Consider the following 21,678-nt stretch of genomic DNA (forward strand, 5'->3'; position numbering starts at 1 on the left):
TAGATAAAAAATAGTACCCTGATGTGCTTTTATTCTTGAAAAATGAAAGAAAAATAAGGAAAAAATAAGTTGGTGCTCTTTTTTTTTTTGTAAACCCTCACCCAAGGATATTTTTTCCATTGATTTTTATAGAGAGTGGGAGGGAGGGAGGGAAGAATGAAGGGGAGAGAGAGAAAAGAAAACATCGAAGTGAGAGGGACACATTGATTGGCTACCTCCTGCACATGCCTGACTGGGGTCAGGGATCAAACCTGCAACCCAGGTACGTGCCCTTGACTGGAAATCAAACCTGTAATTCTGTGATGCTCAGGCCGATGCTCTAACCACCTAGCAACACAGGCCAGGCCCCTGAGGATTTAAAAACACAATTTAAAAGAACAATAAATGTTTTAGAAAAACCAAATTATAAAATATAACTAGATTTATTGAAGTCAAGCCCTAATAAATAATGCATGTTCTATAATCCAAATATTTATATCATTTTCTTCAGCAATCAAAGTATCGTGTTATGAATAAAGATCAGTGGTACAATGTATTAGAATTCAGCAGAACAGTCCATGCTGATCTTAGTAACTATGACGAAGATGGTGCTTGTAAGTATGTTTTCCTGTGAAAATAAAATTTTTAAACTAAATGAGAATACGCATTTGTATAGCATTACCATAAATGATTTTAACTTTGTAGCAGTAATTTTTAGTATTTAATCATGTGGGAGGAGGCAGGTGTAGAAGGTAGGCAGAGAGCTTAGATTGAGCAGTATTACAAAATCTATGCTGATAAATGAAATATTTTTAATTTCTCAGTAACAGCATTATAAAGCTTAATTTAAGTTACAATTTTTGTATCTAGAAGCTAAAATTCTGCTTCATTTCTGCCTTTCCTGGCATTTTTCTATGGAAGAAAAGTACAGTCGTGATTTAAAAAACTAGGAAAAGAAACATCAGCTATAATAGAAAAACCTTATGATACTTACTTGAAAGCTTTTTCTAAAATCTGACAAAACTTTCATAAGAATTAGTAGCTAGAGCCAAGTAGTGGCTTATGTTGGACTTGCTTTCCAGTTTTCTTGCTATGCCAACAACTAGGGTGCTTTTCAGTTGCCATTTATGATTGTGTTTGTTTGCTATTTATCTTACAGTCTTTCAAAGCATGAGAAAAATAGAGACTACCATAGGGTTGTGCATTTTCAGAAAAATAGGGCAATCATGTTTCTTTGTGGCAGTGAGTTTTGCTACATTTAATAAAGTAAACACTGAGCTTGCTTACTTTGCCTCCCTGGTTGGCTTTTAAAGGTAAATGAGTTTGAACCCCCTGTATTATAAAAATGTCTTTTTAGAATAGTTCTTAGATCGGGTATTTATTAGGCACTTAATTTGTATGCAGATTTTTACTAGGTCCTATTATTGGAACCATATAAATCTGTATTATGGTTACCCCTTCAACAAGCTTATATACTTTTGGTGAGGTAGCATAGAAATACTACATTTAACACTTTTCAGATTTTTAAGTAATTTAATGGCAAATTCTATGGGCAGTTGGAAAAAGGGCGAGGTTAACATTGATTTAGTTATTGTAGAGTTCATGAAACACAATCCTTGAGAAGGAAGTGCTACAGATACCAATTGTGAAAAAAGTCCCGTATGTAAAAAAAGAAAAAGCTAAGGCAGCACTAAGTAGAAGAGGGCAGTTGGAAGCAAAACACTTGAAAAAGGGAAGGATCAGTTCCTTGTTGTCACAGAGCTTGTGGGGAGTTTGTTTTATAGTTAGAGAGAAGAGTTCACTGAATTCTAACAGAAAATGTCCCTTTATTTCTAGGGCCTGTTCTTCTTGATGAATTTGTTGAGTGGCAAAAAGTCCGTCAAATATCATAGCAAGAACTATTGTGAAGAAAATGCAAACCTTTTGATTCCTACGTGCATACAAGCTAATGAGCTGAGGAAAAAACTCCAAGGGTGCATTTTTATTCATATGAAAGACTTCTCATAGTATTTTTTTCTTTTTTTTTTTTTTAAAGGAAGTTTTCTTGTTACATGTGATGGGCCTTGTGCCACACCTCTTCTAAGACTGAATATTGGAGTTTTTGTTTTGAGTTATGTTGATAACATTTATTTCAGAACAATAAAGATTCAGATTTGTGATAAAGGCCTTAAAATGAAGATGTCCCTTGAGTGTCAGAGTGGTATTTATTTTTGTAAATTTTAATTCTTGAAATTTAGAGGTTCTATTCACCATGAATTTGTTGAATTATAAAGATTTTAAATAACCTTAATATTTGGTGATGTAATCTGATGGTACGGCTTAATGTATTCCTCTCTGCACAATTAAGAAGAATATTTCTTGGCCTTGACTTCTGGGATAATGATTTTCTGATGCAGCTAATATGTTTTTGGATATTGGAAGTGCTCCAACTTTCAGCTCTCGTTTTCTGTGAAAGCTGCCATGGTCCTATGCACATACTTTATCTGAAAAGTTTGGAATTGGAAAGATGATGTCTGGTTATTTTGTTTTCCAACCATTAGCTAGTATTGTCAATAAGCGTATCAGCATTGCCTGTCTATTCTTAATGTGAATTTTAAGTTTTCTGTATTCTGTCAGTTTAAAAGTACCATTTATATTTGAAAGAGCAAGGCTCATATATTAATGGTCTCAGAATCAGACAAATGAGATAGCCTTATGAGAGAATTAAGATCAATATTTAAGTGTTATCATTATTGTTGCTATTAATGGCATATGTATGATCTCTTTAACTGTCATTTTATGTTATTGGGAGTTGTATTGAGGACCCTTTCTGTTTCTCTTTAAGAGAACCGAAGTTCTGATGTTGTAGACTTAATGAAGATATATATAGGAAAAGAAGATAACAGAGTAAGGAATTATGAGAGAACATAATTGTGCACAACTCAAGGATGCCATTTACATTAGTACAGCCACAGTATTGCTAATAATCAGTTTTCTGACTTTTGGCAATAAAGTATCTTGACAAAAGGACAGTCTTTTCCAATTCACATAAAAGGCATTGTTTTGTACTAGTAGCAGAACAGAGGTGCATTCCATTTCAAACCATCCAATAGCTCAGTGATATGAAAATTGTTCACATTCACAATTCAGTCACAACTTCAATAACATTTCTAATTTCTTTGTATGAGTGGAGAGAGTAAACAATATTTTTTCATAAGGCCATTTCTATTGGGATTTAAGCTGAAGGTTTATTTTTGGTGGTGAATTTATTTAATGAGTGACTTTTAGTATTGATTCCTTAAGAGAAAATAATAGCATTTTAAAGGTTTTTATGGTTGGTTTGTGTTTTTGTTAATAAGCTGGGAGAAACTGCTGTTTTACTTCTTCATGAAATTACTTGGTCAAACACTGATGTAATAATAGTGGAAAACAATAAAAAAATTGATTATTATTATTAGTTTTTTTTTTTTAGAGAGAGAGAGAGAAAGGGAAAGAGAAAGTGAAACACTGATGTGAGAGTGAAACATCAATCAGCTGCCTCCTGCACACCCCCTACCCAGGATTGAGGCTGCAACTTGGGCATGTGCCCTGGCCGGGAATTGAACTGGCAACCTTTTGGTACATGGGATGTACCATGTACCAAATCGACTGAGCCACACCAGCAGGGCTGGAAAACAATTTTTTAAGTATTAGAATCACACACTAGAACTGAACATACCAACAGTATTATGATTTAACAAGTGATGTTTTAATACCAGGTTTATTATAAGTAAATAATTTAGATTGTTGGACATTTGAGTTTTTATCATTTGACTCCAAGGCACAATTGCTGAACTTGAAGAATATTGCCCATTTTTGCCGAGTTCCAAAATATATAATTTAAGTGAAATCATACCGGTTGTCATTTTATAGCCCGAACTAATTAATGGTAATGTCTTTGTCATTTTCACTCTTTGAGTAAAGAAACACTTAAGAGTTATAGATTACATTAAAAAGATGCATATATATGAAACTGTTTACTTTGCTGACTTATCCAAAGATACCTTTAAGACTTTTTGAATCTGAAAACTAAAATGAAACTTTGTTCCCGTAAGTCAAGAGCCCGATCCTACCCAGGCCATGCCTGCTTTACTTTCTTCTCCTTCTAGTTCTCTTACCTCCTTAGAGTCATAACATTCACTTACTTTGGAGGCAAATTTACTCTGCCTCGTGTATCAGTCAGGCTGTAGGCTGTCCCTTCTTGTCTTAACTTTCTTAATTTACATTTGAACAGCATTTGATCTATTGGGAAACATGAGGACAGTGTTAAGGAACCTGCATTATAAAAAAGAGGTCTAAATATTGTGGTTCTTTAATTAGTTAGCTTTAAGTGCCTTCCGAGGAATCCTCTTGTAAAATTTGCAGGATTATTTCCTGTGTATGGGATGAAATACTCAATGGTGCTTATAATGGAAACGACTTGCTTCTTATAGAATAGCATTTAAATGTAATAATACTACTTGAAGAAAGTAGAACCAGGTGTTGATTCTCAACTGTGAGAGGATAGAGAAGTTGTTGCGAGGAATACAGGTAACATAGTGTTAATGTCCTGAATCGGACATTAAAAAATGGTGTATCGTGTGCTGACCTGTCTCTGTGTTACAATGTTTGTCTTTCATTGTCTAATGATTTCTTGTTTTTTTAAATGCTGTCAGTAAAATTCTTGATAAAACATTTTTGACATTAGCAGTATTTTTGTGTATAATGTACAGATAGAGTTTATCGATTTGGGTTTTACTCTGAAATACTCTGGATTAGTGTTTCTTGAACTGAAATTTGAGGGCCTTCCGTGGGATGTTAGATTGACTAAGAGGATTATTTCTTTTAAGCGCAAATGCCTTTTCATCTAGTAAACCAAAAATTGATCTTCAACAAATTTGTCATCAATTTGTGCGGTGAGGGGAGGAAGAAGGAATTTAAAGATAACTAGAGTTCTTAAAGCATACAAATTATGTAGCACTAGAGGCCTGATGCACGAAATTTGTGGAAGAGTAGGCTTTCCTTCCCCCGGCTTCCTTCTGGCACCTGGGACCTGGGCTTCCCTCGCAGCCCCGGCTTCGTCTGGAAGGACGTCTAGAAGGATGTCCGATCTAATTAGCGTATTACGCATTTATTATTATAGACTAGTGGCCCAGTGCACAAAATCCATGCACGTTAAAAGGGAATTAACTAGAGGAAATATTTTAATATTGCTATTTGCCCTTTGCCGGGGGCAGGGGCATGAGCCTCACGTCCCGGGTCCATTGCTGGAGGCGAGGATGTGAGCCTCACATCCTGGGGCCTGTTGCCGGGGGTAGGGATGTGAACCTCATGTCCCTGGGCCGGCACAGGTGGCCCACCCACTTGCCTATCCGCTCCTGCTGAGCACGCAGCCTCCTGAGCACGCAGCCTCCTGATTGGCCATTATGTGAGGGCGTCCCGGCCAATTTTCATATTACCCTATTATTAGATAGCTTGGATTCAGAACATGAAGAGTATTAGCAATCAAACATTTAGTTTGAACTATGAATTCAACAGAACGTGTTCTTTCTGCCTAATGGTTAATGTAAAATTATGAAAGGATTTATTGGAATTATGTGCTCTGCTTGAGAAGGAAGTAGAATGTTCACTTAATTTTACTTAGTCTTGTAGAAGTGTACTTAAAACTCTTGTGATATTTCATATTCTGATAAAAGTTTTTGGGGGGCTTTTAAAGCTCCTATAGGCTAAAATTTTATAGCACACCATGTGCTTACCAAATGTCTAAAACATCATATAAATTGGGCACATTTTAATGATTTAAGTGCATTTTGTTAGACTAAGAGAAAGGCAAAATAATATCTTAATCTTATTTCTATAGCAGAATTCTTATTCTTAAAGAGTACTTCTCCCTTCTTGAGGAAGTGTTACTTCTTGAGTGATACTGGGAATTATTACAAGGAAACATTTCCAAGAAGGATTCATTTTCTCTTCAGGGGAAAAGAGAAATAACAGCAAAATCTCATTGATTTCCTTAATAGGAAAGGCTAGTCTGAGTTATTAAATATTCTAGATCATATAATTTTTAAATGAATGTAGTCTTATTACTTTCATAAATATTTGGTAACTACCAGACAAAAAAGATTAAGATATTCTTTTTGCTTAACAAGACCTAGTTACCTCTGAATAGTACTGTGGAAACCAAAAAGGCAGTCTAATTATGGTAAATTTACATACATTATAGATTGTAGAACGGTGAATTTCTGCCCAAGCCTTAGGTGAATTATCACTAATTCACTCATTAATTGTTCCTGTGAACTTTTACTTCTACTAGAACAAATCTTTAAGTTTTTAAAGCACAATTTATCTTTTTCCAAACACTATATCTATATCTATCTATATATCTATATCTATCTATCTATACACACACACACATTTTTATTGATTTCAGAGAGGAAGGGAATGGGGAGAGAGAAAGAAAACATCAATGATGAGAGAGAAACATTGATTGGCTGCCTCCAGCCAGCCCCCGACTGTGGATAGAGCCCAGAAACCCAAGCATGTGTTCTGTTAGGTGGTCGCTCAACCACTGAGCTACACTGGCTGAGCTCCAGTTGCCAATCTGAATAAAAATCATACATTTGCTATCGCCACCTATAATCTTTAGTATCCTATATAGATAGTGCTTCCTTTGTTCCTTTTCTAGTTGTTACTGGTTTGGCCTTTTTTTTTCAAATGCAAGCAAAAGTCTATTTTAGGAAGTCACAGGGGTAGAAGTAGTGAGCCTGTGGAACAAGTGAACCTGCGGGGGCTGCATGGACTCAGGAAACAAGTTGCAGAGGCAAAAGAAGGGCCCTTGGAGCTCAAGTGAAAGAAAGGCAAAGAACATGCCGGGGGGGGGGAGGAGTAGAGGGGTAAAGGTACAGACTGTGCTCTGAGATGGCACACACTCCATTTTTTAGACTTTTGTGTAATTTGTTTACAATTTATTAGAGCCCTTTATAATAATAGTGTTAGATTTTAACATGAATATAGAATCTTGTTTTACGATGCCAGTATTATTGCAGTTTTGCTGTATTTTATGGAAATATGGTCCATAAATGGTTGAATTATAATAAAATAGTTTTACTAAACATTTTTTAGTCTCACCCCCCCCCCCCAAAAAAAAAAAACTTCTTTCATTTTAAAGAAGTTTTATCCTGCATTTTGGCTTTCACAGCTTTAAAATATGAAAATTGTTTTATATACTTCATGGATTGTTCTAAGTATTAAGATAAAGTGGAGCCCAGCCGGTGTGGCTCTGGTTGTGCATCCACCTGTGAACCAGGAGGTCACAGTTCAATTCGCAGGGCACATGCCTGGGTTGCAGGCTTGGACCCCAGTTGAAGGCGTGTACGAGGCAGCTGATCAATTATTCTCATCATTGATGTTTCTATCTCTCCCTCTCCCTCTCTGAAATCAATAAAAATATATTTAAAAATATAAAAGTTAAAGTGGACATTATGAAATATTCAATAACCATCTTATAATTATTTTTAAAAGCTAATAAAAATAAGCCAAGCCAGATTTACCTATAACTCGTGTGTGTGTGTGTGTGTGTGTGTACATTAACTATTACTGATTATTACCCATAACTTACTTTTCCATGTAAAAAATAGATTGTGGCTAAATTTTTTAAGGTGAGAAGAAAATTTGCTTTTGTATTATTGTTACCAATTGCATTTGAACCATGAAAGAAAGAAGACTAATACCTACTTGAACAATTTGTTATTTGAGATATAGTATTTTAACTTATTAAACTTAGAAAATTAAATTTTGTGAATATTGAATTAAATGACGTTTATTTACTTAGTGCTTTACCTGCATTTTCCTATCATACAAATGAAATGGCTTATAGCAAATTCATAGATAATATTTTTTATCTACAGATGTAGAACTCTTACCTATTTTGGATTTATATCATTCCTTGAAACTACTTTGAATATTGAGAGTTTATAGGAGTAATATCAGAGAAACCTGAAGTGGTTTCTTTTTTGCAGCATCCTTGCTATGTGACTTTCCGATATGTTACTTGACTGCTGTCATTTTCAGTTTCATCAACTGTAAAATAGTGATACCTACCAGACTTGTTAGGAAGTTCAAACAGAACTGTATCTACAACACCTAGTAAATGTTAAATGAATACACCTCGATATTTGAATAAAAACAATAGCTAAAATTCTCTTTTTTCAACAAAACTTTTTATATAAACTGAAATGTCTTGCATTTCCTGTTTTATCCTACCACTTATCTTTATAATCAGACTTATTCCTCTTGGATGAAATATTTCAATAAATCTCAAGCATGTATTATATGCCAGGAAGTGTTATAGGTCTGAGTATATAGGGCACAGAATAGGTAATTACTTCTAATCCTTATGGATTTTCATTTTGATAAGTAAAATACATAGTTTATCATATGGTAACATGGTTATTTTTTAAAAATATATATTTTATTGATTTTTTACAGAGAGGAAGGGAGAGAGATAGAGAGTTAGAAACATCTATGAGAGAGAAACATCGATCAGCTGCCTCTTGCACACTCCCCACTGGGTATGTGCCCGCAACCAAGGTACATGCCCTTGACTGGAATCGAACCTGGGACCCTTGAGTCTGCAGGTCAACACTCTATCCACTGAGCCAAACCAGTCAGGGAGGTAACATCATTATTAAGAAAAGTCAGAAAGGGTCTGGGGTGTGGTGTTGCTATTTTAAGTAGAGTGAACACTGATAAAGTGACATAGAGCAGAGATCTGATGAAGTGAACAAATAGCCATATGCATATCTGCGAGAAGAGCTTTGTAGGCAGAAGGACTATTACATGCTAGGGCCCTAAATTAGTAATGTGCTTGGTGTTCTCAAGAAACAGCGAGGCAGTCATTATGACTATAATGAACAAGAATATTGCCAGAATTAGAAAGTAAGGTTAGAGAGATAAGGGATAATGATTGTGCCTGTTTGTAGGTAATTATATAGGGCATTGTAGGCCTTTCTAAAGACAAACTTTCATTGAGTGAGGTGGAGAGCTGTCAGGGTTCTGAGCAAAGCAGGGCTAGACGTGGATAGTATTATTAGGGTAGCACAGTGGTCCAGATGAGAAATGGTATTGTTGAGTGAGGCTGAGGGCAATTGAAATGGGTAGTAATATTCTCAATGTATTTTGATAGAGCCAATAGTATATGCCAGTGATCAGCAAACTCAGTCAACAGAGCCAAATATCAACAGTACAACGATTGAAATTTCTCTTGAGAGCCAAATTTTTTAAACTTAAACTATATAGATTGGTACATTGTTATTAACTTAATTAAGGTACTCCTAAGCTGGCCTTTGCTAAAAATGTCCTCAATCTGAGGGGTCGACCTCAGCGAACGTACCCCCACTTCTTCTAACGCCACTTCTTCAAAATAGACTCGCCCAGGCCGAAAACCGACTTCTGCGCATGGGCCACGAAGTTTCAATTGCAATGTTCGTGTGTGCCTGCACGTGGTATTTTGTGGAAGAGCCACACTCAAGGGGCCAAAGAACCGCATGTATATGCTGATGGATTGGATGTGGGGCATGAGAAAGAAGGATCAAGGATGATTCCAAGATTTTTTGGTTTGAACTCCAAGAAAGAGGTGGCATTGATTAAGATGAGGAAGACTCAATGGAGCAGGTTTGTGGGGTGAAGATTGAAAACTTAGTTTTGGACAGGTATGGTAAATAGGCCTATTAGATGTCCCAAAGGAAATGTAGAGTATGCAGTTGGATATATTTGAGTCTGGATTCAGGGGAGATGGGTGTGTATGTGTGTGTGTGTAAGTCATCGGTGTATAGCCCTGTTTTAAGTCAGGAAATAGAACTAAATTGAAGATATATTATTAGTATAATTTAGGACTAATGTGGTTTTTCAAGAACAAATGCAATTTAACATTCTCTACAAAAAATTGTTTTCTATAATGTTATGATTGCTTTTAAAAAACAAGATTGATAATATAAGCATATGGCAAATTTAAAGGTAGAATGCCATTTGGTTTTGAGATCATACATTAAGAATATATCTGATATGCATATATGCATAACCCATAGACAATATTGTGATGAAGGCCTTGGGCAGGGGGACGGGTGCTGGTTGGAGAGAGTCGGGGGGGGGGGGGGGAGGGTAGATTTCAAATACTTTCAACAATAAAAATAATTTTTTAAGTAAATTAAAGAGGTGGCAAAAATATATCTGAAGTGCTAGGTCTTTTTTTTTTAGTAGTTGGAAATTGCTATTCTGGTTCCATTAGACAGTTTTAGCACTAGAGGGCAGGCTTGCTTCTAGAAGCAAGAGCAGTGAATGGATTTATAGCCAAACAGCACCTATATTTAATCCCAATTAATGAATACACTTGTTTGTCAAGTGACAAGTTTTCTATTCTATTTTCCTATTGCAAGGCAAGCATAAAATAAGGCTGATGGTTGACTTTAGTATACTAGTCTCTAGAACTGGTGGTTGATATTAATATACACTTGCATATGAAGTCCAGGGAAACTCAAGTGTAACACTATAATTATATTAAGATCTGATACAGAGATTTGCACATAAGAACATTTGAAGCCTGTCAGAAGAAATCTTAGACATGAAAACACTTATTTAGGAAATGTATTGGGTTGTTAACTTTGAACTGTCAATTACAATAAGAATTGGGCTACAAAAATGAGTAAAATATAAGCTTTGGTATAGTACCTTACAGCACTTAATATTTTGTGCTATATCTATTTAAATGTCTTTTGTTCCATCAATATTAGAAATCCTAACTCATAACTTTGGTACCTCTAAGTGCCTATCACAGTACCTGGTACTTAAGTTAGTTTATAGTGTATGAATAAATGACTGAAAAAGAAAAAAAGGAAAAATGTAATTACATAGCTAGGGAATTGGGGCCTTTGCAAACATCTTTTTACACTTTTTCCCTTGCAGGAAATTTCTTCTACTAACAAACATGAAAACATTTAAAAAGTTTACAATAATTTAAAAATGGTTATGGAGATAATTACAACTGTCCATCTTCATTCCCACTGCTCTTTTCAATAGTCTTTACACCCCACAGTTAAGAGCACTTAGTAGAGATAACCTGTTAGCATCCGGAAATGTTGGGTGATCTACCTTTTCTGGTCACTGAAGTGGAGAAGAAAGATGAGTGTAGAAGACGGACACCTTTCCTGTCTTGCTTGTAGCAATTTGAGAAGTTTGAGGTGAAAGGGAGCTTTCTGGAATGAAGGCGCCCTTCTTTTTTCCCCCACTTCACCTCGAAAGTTTGCCTGCACATGGTTCTTCTGTTTCCTTAGTCATTTTAGGGTCTCTACTTCTACGTGATAGTTCTTTAGTTTCCTTATCTATAACATGAGAACAATTGTCCTTACATCGTAAGATTGAGAACAACATGAAATAATGTATGCAGTAAATAATAGCTACACTGCAGTCTGGAAAAACATCAATTGGGCTTTTTAGGATGGATTTGTGTTCGTTAAGTGTTCTTACATAGTAAATTCAAACAGATGGCAAAAGAGTGGTTCACTAAATCACATTTAGAATTGCAGATCTCTTAGGAAATTAGTCTCTAATGTCAATTATGTAAACTGATTTGTTTTATTCACTCTATTACTATGGAGAAGTATAATGAAATGGTTCTTTAAAAGGATATTAAATATAAGTGAGGTGATCAATTTAGAGTGCACTTGCGCTAAATAATAATTGCTCAATAACATTAGCTGCTATAACTGTCTTTAAAAGTGGGTCAATTTGACCTCATACAAAGATTTCTTTTTTTTTTTTTTTGGTTTTTTTAATTTTTATTTTATTTATTTTTTTGTTTTTGTTTTTGTTTTTTTTAATTGCTTAAAGCATTACAAAGGGTATTACATATGTGTCCTTTTTTTTCCTCACCCTTGATAATACCCCGGCTTCCCTTACCCCCCAGTGTCTTATGTCCATTGGTTATGCTCATATGCATGCATACAAGTCCTTCAATTGATCTCTTACACCCCTCCTTCCTGCCCCCCAACCCTCCCCGGCCTTCCCACTGCAGTTTGACAGTCTGTTTGAGGCAGCTCTGCCTCTGTATCTATTATTGTTCAAAAGTTTATAATGGTCTCTATTATCCATGAATGAGTGAGATCATGTGGTATTTTTCCTTCATTGACTGGCTTATTTCACTAAGCATAATGCTCTCCAGTTCCATCCATGCCGTTGCAAATTGTAAGAGTTCCTTCTTTTTTACAGCAGCATAGTATTCCATTGTGTAGATGTACCACAGTTTTCTAATTCATTCATCTACTGATGGGCACTTAGGCTGTTTCCAGATCTTAGCTATGGTGAATTGTGCTGCTATGAACATCTGGGTGCATATATCCTTTCTGATTGGTGTTTCTGGTTTCTTGGGATATATTCCTAGAAGTGGGATCACAGGGTCAAATGGGAGTTCCATTTCCAGTTTTTTGAGGAAACTCCATACTGTCTTCCATAGTGGCTGCACCAGTCTGCATTCCCACCAGCAGTGCAGGAGGGTTCCTTTTTCTCCACATCCTCTCCAGCACTTGTCGTTTGTTGATTTGTTGATGATGGCCATTCTGACAGGTGTGAGATGGTACCTCATTGTTGTTTTGATTTGCATCTCTCGGATGATTAGTGACTTTGAGCATGTTTTCATATGTCTCTTGGCTTTCTGAATGTCCTCTTTTGAAAGGTGTCTATTTAGATCCTTTGCCCATTTTTTGATTGGATTGTTTATCTTCTTTTTGTTAAGTTGTATGAGTTCCCTATAAATTTTGGAGATTAGGCCCTTATCAGATATGACGTTGGCAAATATGTTTTCCCACACAGTGGGTTTTCTTGTTGTTTTGTTGATGGTTTCTTTTGCTGTGCAGAGGCTTTTTATTTTGATGTAGTCCCATTTGTTCATTTTCTCTTTAGTTTCAACTGCCCTAGGAGCTGTATCAGTGAAGAAATTGCTTTGGCATATGTCTGAGATTTTGTTGCCTTTGGATTCTTCTAGAATTTTTATGGTTTCCTGTCGTACATTTAAGTCCTTTATCCATTTTGAGTTTATTTTTGTGTATGGTGTAAGTTGGTGGTCTAGTTTCATTTTCTTGCATATATCTGTCCAATTTTCCCAACACCATTTATTGAAGAGACTATCTTGGCTCCATTGTATGTTCTTGCCTCCTTTGTCAAATATTAATTGAGCATATTGGTTCAGGCCGATTTCTGGGGTCTCTATCCTATTCCATTGATCTATATGTCTGTTCTTGTGCCAGTACCAGGCAGTTTTGAGAACAGTGGCTTTGTAATACAGCTTAATATCTGGTATTGAGATCCCACCTACTTTGTTCTTTCTCAGGATTGCTGCAGCTCTTCGGGGTCTTTTTTTATTCCAGATGAATTTTTGGAGAGTTTGTTCTAGATCTGTGAAGTATGCCATTGGTATTTTAATGGGAAGTGCGTTGAATTTATAGATTGCTTTGGGTAGTATGGACATTTTAATGATGTTGATTCTACCAATCCATGAACACGGTATGTTCTTCCATCGGTTTATGTCTTCCTCTATCTCTTTTTTCAACGTCCTGTAGTTTTCTGAGTAGAGGTCTTTTACCTCTTTAGTTAAGTTTCATCCTAGGTATATTAATTTTTTTGGTGCGATGGTAAATGGGATTGTTTTTATAATCTCTCTTTCTGAAAGTTCACTATTGGTGTATAGAAATGCCTCAGATTTCTTGGCATTAATTTTGTATCCTGCTACTTTGCCAAATTCATGTATTAAGTCTAGTAGTTTTTTGATGGAGTCTCTAGGGTTTTGTATGTATAATATCATGTCATCTGCAAATAAGGACAGTTTTACTTCCTCTTTTCCAATTTGGATGCCTTTTATTCCTTCTTCTTGTCTAATTGCAATGGCTAATACTTCCAGGACTATGTTGAACAGGAGTGGTGAGAATGGGCATCCTTGTCTTGTTCCTGTTCTTAGGGGAAATGGTGTTAGTTTTTGTCCATTGAGTATGATGTTGGCTGTAGGCCTGTCATATGTGGCTTTTATTATGTTGAGGTATGATCCTTCCATTTCTCCTTCCTTCCTTTTCTCCTTCCTTCATTTCCTCCTTCTTTCCTTCTTTTCTTTCCCCATGGTAAATATTTATTGGAGTGGATTTAGGGAACTACCTCCCTTATGTGCTATGGCTTTTGGGGCTAGGTTCAGGATCTGAAGGAGGGGCCAACGCACAAATGAAATGCTATACAAGAAATATGAATATAGAAGGCATTGGGGGCCAGGTGGAGACCTCTTTCCTGAAGAGGCACACACTTCTGGCCTGGTCTGCTTTTTATTTACTTGAATACACATTTTCCCTTTAGCAATGTATACAGGCAGATCAAAGGTAAAGTTTGGTATACAATGTAAAGATTATCAGGTCGAGAAATCTCCTCAAGCCATTGCAGTCACAGCTGATTCATCTCTGCTGAATATCAAAGTCCATTCGCCTTCCAATGTTAACTGTTGTTTGCTTCAGCCTCCAGCACCTATAAATGAAAACATGCTCAAAGTCACTAATTATCCGAGAGATGTAAATCAAAATGACAATGCAGTACCATCTCACACCTGTCAGAATGGCTATCATCAACAAATCAGCAAACAACAGGTGCTGGCGAGGATCTGATCCAGAGAAAAAGGAACCCTCATGCACTGCTGGTGGGAATGGCCACTGTGGAGAACAGTATGGAGTTTCCTCAAAAAACTAAAAATGGAACTCCCATTTGACCCAGTCATCCCACTTCTAGGAATATATCCCAAGAAACTAGAAACACCAATCAGAAAGGATATATGCACCCCCATGTTCATAGCAGCACAATTTACCATAGTTAAGATCTGGAAACAGCCTAAGTGTCCATCAGCAGATGAGTGGATTAAAAAACTGTGGTACATCTACACAATGGAATGCTATGCTGCTGTAAAAAAGAAGGAACTCTTACCATTTGCAACAGCATGGATGGAACTGGAGAGCATTATGCTAAGTGAAATAAGCCAGTTAGAGAAAGATAAATATGCATGATTTCACTCATTTATGGAATATAATGAACAACATAAACTGATGAACAAAAACATGTCCAGAGACAGAGAAGCATCGATCTGATGGCCAAACCTCAGAGGGAAGGTAGGGAGGGTGGGGGTAAGGGAAAGAGATCAACCAAAGGTCTTGTATGCATGCATATAAGGCTAACTAATGGACACAGACAACAGAGGCGGGGGGTGAGGGCAGCAATGGGGGGATAAGGACACATATGTAATACCTTAATCAATAAAGAAATTTTTTAAAAAAGAAATCACCTCCAAAATGTCCTAGACACAAAGTCCTCCAGCCCTTGTTTGCCTTTTTCTGGGAAAGGGAGATCATTAATTTGTGAGATAGTCTGTTTTTTAATTCAGTGGCCCATATTATTAGAAAAGCTTTCCTTATACTGAGATGAAATGTGCTTCTGGGTGGAAGGACATTATGGTATTATGTGAAAAGCACAGGTCTGGTATTAGAAAACTGGAATTTGGATCCCAATGTGCTCACTTTAGGCAAGCCCCAACCTTTCTGAACCTCTTTCCTCACCTATAAAATAGCAATTGGTTGTGCCTCCATGGCCTAACTCTCAGGGTCATAATGAGAACCAAATTAGAATGTATAAACAGTTCTTTGCAAAGAACAAATCCCAACAGAAAAGTTAGTTGTTCCCATTTCATTCTCTGGGATTTCATTGAACCATTATATTTATTATTAAAGAAAACAATTAAATGTCTCATTACATCTTCTTTTCTGTAGACACTAGTGCTCCATTTCCTTACATATTTTTAAAAATATAAAATGAATGGGTGTCATATAAAAACTCCTCCTGGTTGCCTCCTGTGGAATCTTCTCTAATATGTCACACTGCAGAATCATTTTTGCCAGCACAGAATGTAGTATCATAACGCTCCTTGGCTTGGCTGCACTGCTTTGATAATACAGCCTCAAATTACACGAGTGTTTTCATCCATTACATTCTACAGCTAAGTTATGTTGACTTTGTGTTTGACTAAGAGTCACATTCCTTTCACATGAATTGCTGTCAAGTTGGGTCTTCCAGGTCCTATATTTATCTGGTTATATTAACCTAAATGTAGATCACTGAATTTATTTATATTTAATTCATCATGGCTTTAGGCCTTCATTCCAACCATTGCAATTTATTTGATTTCTTACTTTTATCTACCAATGTACAATTATCTCTATTAAGTTTTTTATGAAATCTACAAAAGTGATAAGTCCTTTCTGGCTTTAGCTATATTACTGGTAAAAGTGTTGAATAAAATAAGGCTTGCAAAGAACACTGTGTCTTCTCACTAAAGATTTTCCTCTAATACTGATTACTCTCATAGTTGCTGAGCAGGTTTTTTTTTTTTTTTTTTTTTGTGATAGAACTGCTTCTCCTTTCATAGATTGTGAGACCACAGCTTGATCTTCTTAGAATCTCTAAGGCTTAACATAGTAGCTACTCAATAAGAGTTTCCAATTAAAGAATGGATGAATGGATTGACATTAATCTGTTAAGTAATATGCTTTGGGTATGGTTATTCAACTGTGTACCCACCCATCTACTGTGGCCAACATCCAACTTAAATTTTTGCTTTTTAATTCATAAAAGTATTAGGAGAGAGTTGGTCAGATATATCCCAAATCAATGGAAGTATTCCCTTGATGTATTGATTTAATAACCCTGTTATAGAAGGAAATTAGATCCACTAAAATGGCATGATTCTAGTGAAACTCATCCATGCTTATTTATAGTTAACACCTACTTATTTCCTAAGTATTTACATCCTTCTGCTTAATTACTGTTTCTAGACTTTTGCTTCATCCTGTCCTTACCCGATTACCATGTGTACCTCCCTGTGAGATGTACATCCGTGCAAGTATTTCTCCTCTAACACCTTCCTTGCTCCCCATTTTTGCTCCTTTCTCAACTCAATCTTTTCAAGTTAAACAGTTTTCCTTAAATGCATTATTGAGAATAGGTTCCTTTTTAGCTTTAATTCTCTCATTTTTTATCCCTCTCCTTTTCTACCTGGATTCTTCCCTTCTTTGGACCAAAGCTGAATAGATACAGTGTTAAGTAAAGTTTTGTGTGTCCCCCCCTCACCCTATATTATTTTTTATAAAAAGATGAAACATATTTCTCTTCACCTAAACAAAACTAAAATCCCTGCAACAAATGCAATTACATTTTGTTTAAATTCCGTGGACAGACAAGTGGGTAGTCCTCAGGTGGAGAGCCTTTTCTTTCTAGGGGACTTACTGCAATCTGGGTGATCAACCAAGATCCAAGGAGAAACCTTCTGAATAATTATTATTTGTAATATTGTGTAAGGCTAGTTCTGTTTCCCTCAGAAGGCTAGAATATTCTGCTAAATCATGGTGAACTCGGTTTTATTTACCCTCATCATTTAGCTCTTGAGTCACAGTTTAGGTTTTGTCATAAGAGAAAGCAGGTTTGCCTTAAGGCTGGTTGTCTGGCAGTAGAGTTCAATGAGGCCATTGATCAGCATTCCTGTTTAGCTTCAGGAAATCTCTTGTTTACTGAAACTGGACACACAATCCTCTGCTATTTCCTGCTTTTTGATAAATAGCGATATTTTCTGGGATGGAAAATACATGTCATTCTCTTAAAGGCTTCATGTGATTTTAATCTGAAAGTACTGTAATTAGTAGCTACATTTCTTTATATATAGTCATACATTTTACTAATAGTCTTTACTGGGAATTCCATGGGTACCATTAATAGTATATTAAATTTTGATCCACATGCCAGCTTTTCGGAAAGTTTGTCCATTATGATAACATGTTTTATATTTGAGTTATTTTGAGGGCTGCTTTTTATTTTTTATTTAAGAAATGTATGAATTTACTCTTAGAATATTGGCTAACCCCATCTGGAAGTTGTCATATGACAGGATATAATCTCTGAATCTTCAATTAGTAGAAAAAATACATGAATCAGACAGCCCAGAAAGCAATGCAAAGGAAGTCTTAAAATGCAGTTTTTTTAAAAAAAATTCAGTTTTACCCGGCTGGATGTGACTTGGTGGTTGAGCATCAACCTATGAACCTGGAGGTCACGGTTCAATTCCCAGTTAGGGCACATGCCCAGGTTGTGGGCTCAGTCCTCAGTGCGGGGTGTCCAGGAAGCAGCCAATCAATGATTCTCTCTTATCACTGAGGTTTCTATCTCTCTCTCTCTCTAACAGTCCCTCTCTGAAATCAATTTTTTTCAAAAGTTAAAAAAAATGCAGTCATATCACTTCTGCCTTAAGAATTAAATTAACATGTGATGTAGAGACTTCATCTACTACTAGGCACACTCTTAGAATCTCAGCTAGTACTGACCTGACCACACCGCAGATGTTAAGTGCTTTCTCTCTGCTACCACTGAAGCTTTATTAATTTCATTTATTTGCCTGGATTTTCTGATTAATCTGGGAGCTCTTTGAGTGCTGTGTCTTTATAAGAGAACCAGAGTGCCTAAGAGTCTAGTAAAAGAAGCATGTGTCTATCGTTTCACTTTATCCAATCCCAGAGTTACCCCTCCTACTTTACTTTCTCCCACCTCCCTAATCTGTCACCAATGGATTTCATGTAACGTCTCCTCCACTTATATTTCCTCTTTTGATGGAAATTGATAAAACTAGGTAAAAAATCGCCATTCTCTGGAGCATTATCTTAATTTGTTGAGATTTTGTCTCCCGGCAATAGCTGACAGTTTGGTTCAAATAAACTCACAAAAATTCCTTACGGTTTGAATGGTAACCCTGGGTAAACAGTTAAATTTAACTGAGTATTACTGTGGGTGTATTACTTTCCACTCTTTCTCTTGGGCAAAGGTCCTTCCACCTTTTTTTCATGTACTTGGTCCTTTGCCTTCAAAGAGTACAGTAATCTATGCAAACTTTCAAAATGCCAGAAAAAAACAGAGTATAATAAGATTAATGAGAAGTTATATAACCTAAAATGACATTTCTGCCTGGCCTGATTCTTTCTCCAAGCCTGTGGGCCTGTGGGGTAGCAGTGGTTGGGTGTAATGTTAAAGGAGAAAGGAGGTGAGTCAAGAGGGAAGCGGGGATGGCTACCTTGGATAAACCTGAGGTTAGGATAGGTGAAAGCTTCAAAAAAAAGTTACCCTTTTCCACCCCTTCCTGTAGGCCCAAGGACATTGGTTCATCTGCTATCCCTGAGCAAAACCCTAGAAGAAGCTTGCCTAAGGATACCAGGTTTATTAAAATATTTCTCACCTCTTCAAACTGCTCATCTGTATGTATTTCTTATAATCTGTGCTAGGAACCTTCAAGTCAAATTGACTCTCTTCTGAGGCTCAACTATCCAATTAGGTATCACATGCTGTCATTTTTACTTCTAAGGCTTCTATTGTATGTTTCATGTATCCATCCACCCATCCATCCAACCATCCATCCATCCATCCATTTTGTGTGTGTGCGTGTGCGTGTGCGTGTGCGTGTGCGTGTGTGTGTGTGTATTGTGTTCTAGATTTTGTATGAGGTGCTGAGGATTCAGACATGATTAAGACATGGACCTTGTTTTCGCTTTCAAAAAGCTCACAGTAAGTCTCAAAACACAAGCCAAATCCCATCACCTACAAAATTAAGCTTAGACACTTCAGTGTGATGGCACTCAGGGCCCTCCCTCCACGACCAGGAGAGAGGGCCCTCCCTCCAGAGCCTCTCCTGCCACATGTCCCACACTGCTCTCCACTCATGCAGTATTCACACCTGACTGTTCTTCGACTTTCGGCATCTCCACCCTTCGCTCATGCCCAGACTATGTGTTCCCTGCTGCTTCACCTAGTGAAAACCCTGCTCATCCTCCAAAGCTCAGCTCCAAGGCCCGCTCCTCTTTGAAGTTCGCTGCACCATGCACTCAGGATTGCTCATTTTTCTTGCTATGATCTCACAGTACTGACGCCTTAAGAATAGGATTTATCTTGTCGGCCTGGGATACATGTTCATTATTTGTCATTGTTGCTCTGCCTTGGACTACAGGCACCTTTAAGGCAATAATGATTCATGCATCTTTTTATTCCCTCTACCTCCTTACAGGGTGAGAGCTTGGCAAATCTCATATTGAATTATCTGATATCACCACACGCAGTATCCTTTTTACTTAATAATACTTTCCAGTAATTATATATTTCAAAAGTATAAACTATTTTCCCTACCTCATTTTTCTCCTGACCCTTATATCTTCCATTTTTGGAGAATAAAATTCTTCCCACCAAATGAATCTACTCACAGGGAGAGTTGGTCTTACTGCCATTATTGCTTTGAAGGAGAGGTGCCACATAGCCTAGGAAAGGCAGACTCAGCTTTGATTCAAATCCAGACCTGTCGTGTGACCTTGAAGCAGTTAAATTATTTTAATTATTTTCTCTGTGCCTCATTTCCTTGACTATGTATGAAAAAAGGCGGTTAATAAGGTTTATCTCATAGGATGGTTGCAACAACTAACTGAAACACGTGTGGAGCACATAGAATAGTGTGTAGAATATGGCAAGCACCCAGTAAATGTTAGCTCTAAAACCACTTCCAAAAAGAATGCTGTGATGAAATTTATTTATTTTTTTTGTTAATCCTCACCTGAGAATATTTTTCCATTAATTTTTTAAAAATATATTTTATTGATTTCTTACAGAGAGGAAGGGAAGGGATAGAGAGTTAGAAACATCGATGAGCGAGAAACATCGATCAGTTGCCTCCTGCACACCTCCTACTGGGGATGTGCCCGCAACCAAGGTACATGCCCTTGACCGGAATCAACCTGGGACCCTTCAGTCCGCAGGTCGATGCTCTGTCCACTGAGCCAAACAGGTTAGGGCTTTTCCATTAATTTTTATTTTTAGAGAGAGTAGAAGGGTGGGGGAGAGATAGAGAGAGAGGAACATCAATGTGAGAGAGACACATTGATTGGTTGCCTCCGTCACACACCCTAACCGGGGTTGGGATTGAGCCTGCAACCCAGATATGTGCCCTTGACTAAAATTGAATCTGGGATCCTTCCAATGCTCTAATTATTGAGCCAAATAGGCTAGGGCCTGTGATTTTATAAGAACACAAGGCAGAAAAATAAAGATTTAGCAAGTTTCTCTGAATGTATCAGAACATTTCTTAGATTGTGCCATTTAGTTAGTGAATTAGTTTTGGATTAATTTTCTCAATGTGTTGCACTTTAAATGAAATGTTCACAAGAATCATGATATAAAGTTTAAAACATGAAGTCATTCATTTTCAGGCTTTTTAAAGAAAACTTAACCTACGTTCTACTTGTCCCCTTCAGCCCTCTCCCTCACTTGGCTTTCTCATTACATCTGTATGCTTTTGTCATTTACCCTGATGAGAAGATCTTTACTTCTTTTGCTTAAATCTATATTCATCACCTTTTAAAACAACTTGTTCAGAAGCCTGCTGCTCTAAGTTTTTTTCTGATTCCACCTAGTGGTAACAGCCCAAGGGGTAGAAGCCCTTTCACCATTTAGAATTTGTTCATACTATTCATAAATATTTTAAAATTCTACCTCATATTTTCTCTCTCTGCATCCTGGGTCATTTTCCCCTCAGGATTTTTCACATGACTTGATAAGATT

The 21,678-nt window shown here is 36.8% G+C and overlaps 1 protein-coding gene across 4 annotated transcripts in view; it reads left to right on the forward strand.

Moving 5' to 3' along the window:
- DCUN1D5 (defective in cullin neddylation 1 domain containing 5) overlaps positions 1-4,669 on the forward strand; it is an 80,792-nt gene extending 76,123 nt beyond the window's left edge. For all 4 annotated transcript variants that reach the window (XM_070425883.1, XM_070425882.1, XM_070425884.1 and 1 more), the window contains 2 exons: positions 491-593; positions 1,816-4,669. In XM_070425883.1, coding sequence (XP_070281984.1) covers positions 491-593; positions 1,816-1,871 — 159 coding nt within the window. In that variant the 3' untranslated portion in view covers positions 1,872-4,669. The remainder of the gene's footprint in view (positions 1-490; positions 594-1,815) is intronic.
- The last annotated feature ends 17,009 nt before the right edge of the window (positions 4,670-21,678 follow it).

The sequence above is a fragment of the Myotis yumanensis genome, unplaced genomic scaffold (genome assembly GCF_028538775.1).
Source record: "Myotis yumanensis isolate MYYU_CA2020_CCGP unplaced genomic scaffold, mMyoYum1.0.hap1 SCAF_10, whole genome shotgun sequence".
NCBI lineage: Eukaryota > Metazoa > Chordata > Mammalia > Chiroptera > Vespertilionidae > Myotis > Myotis yumanensis.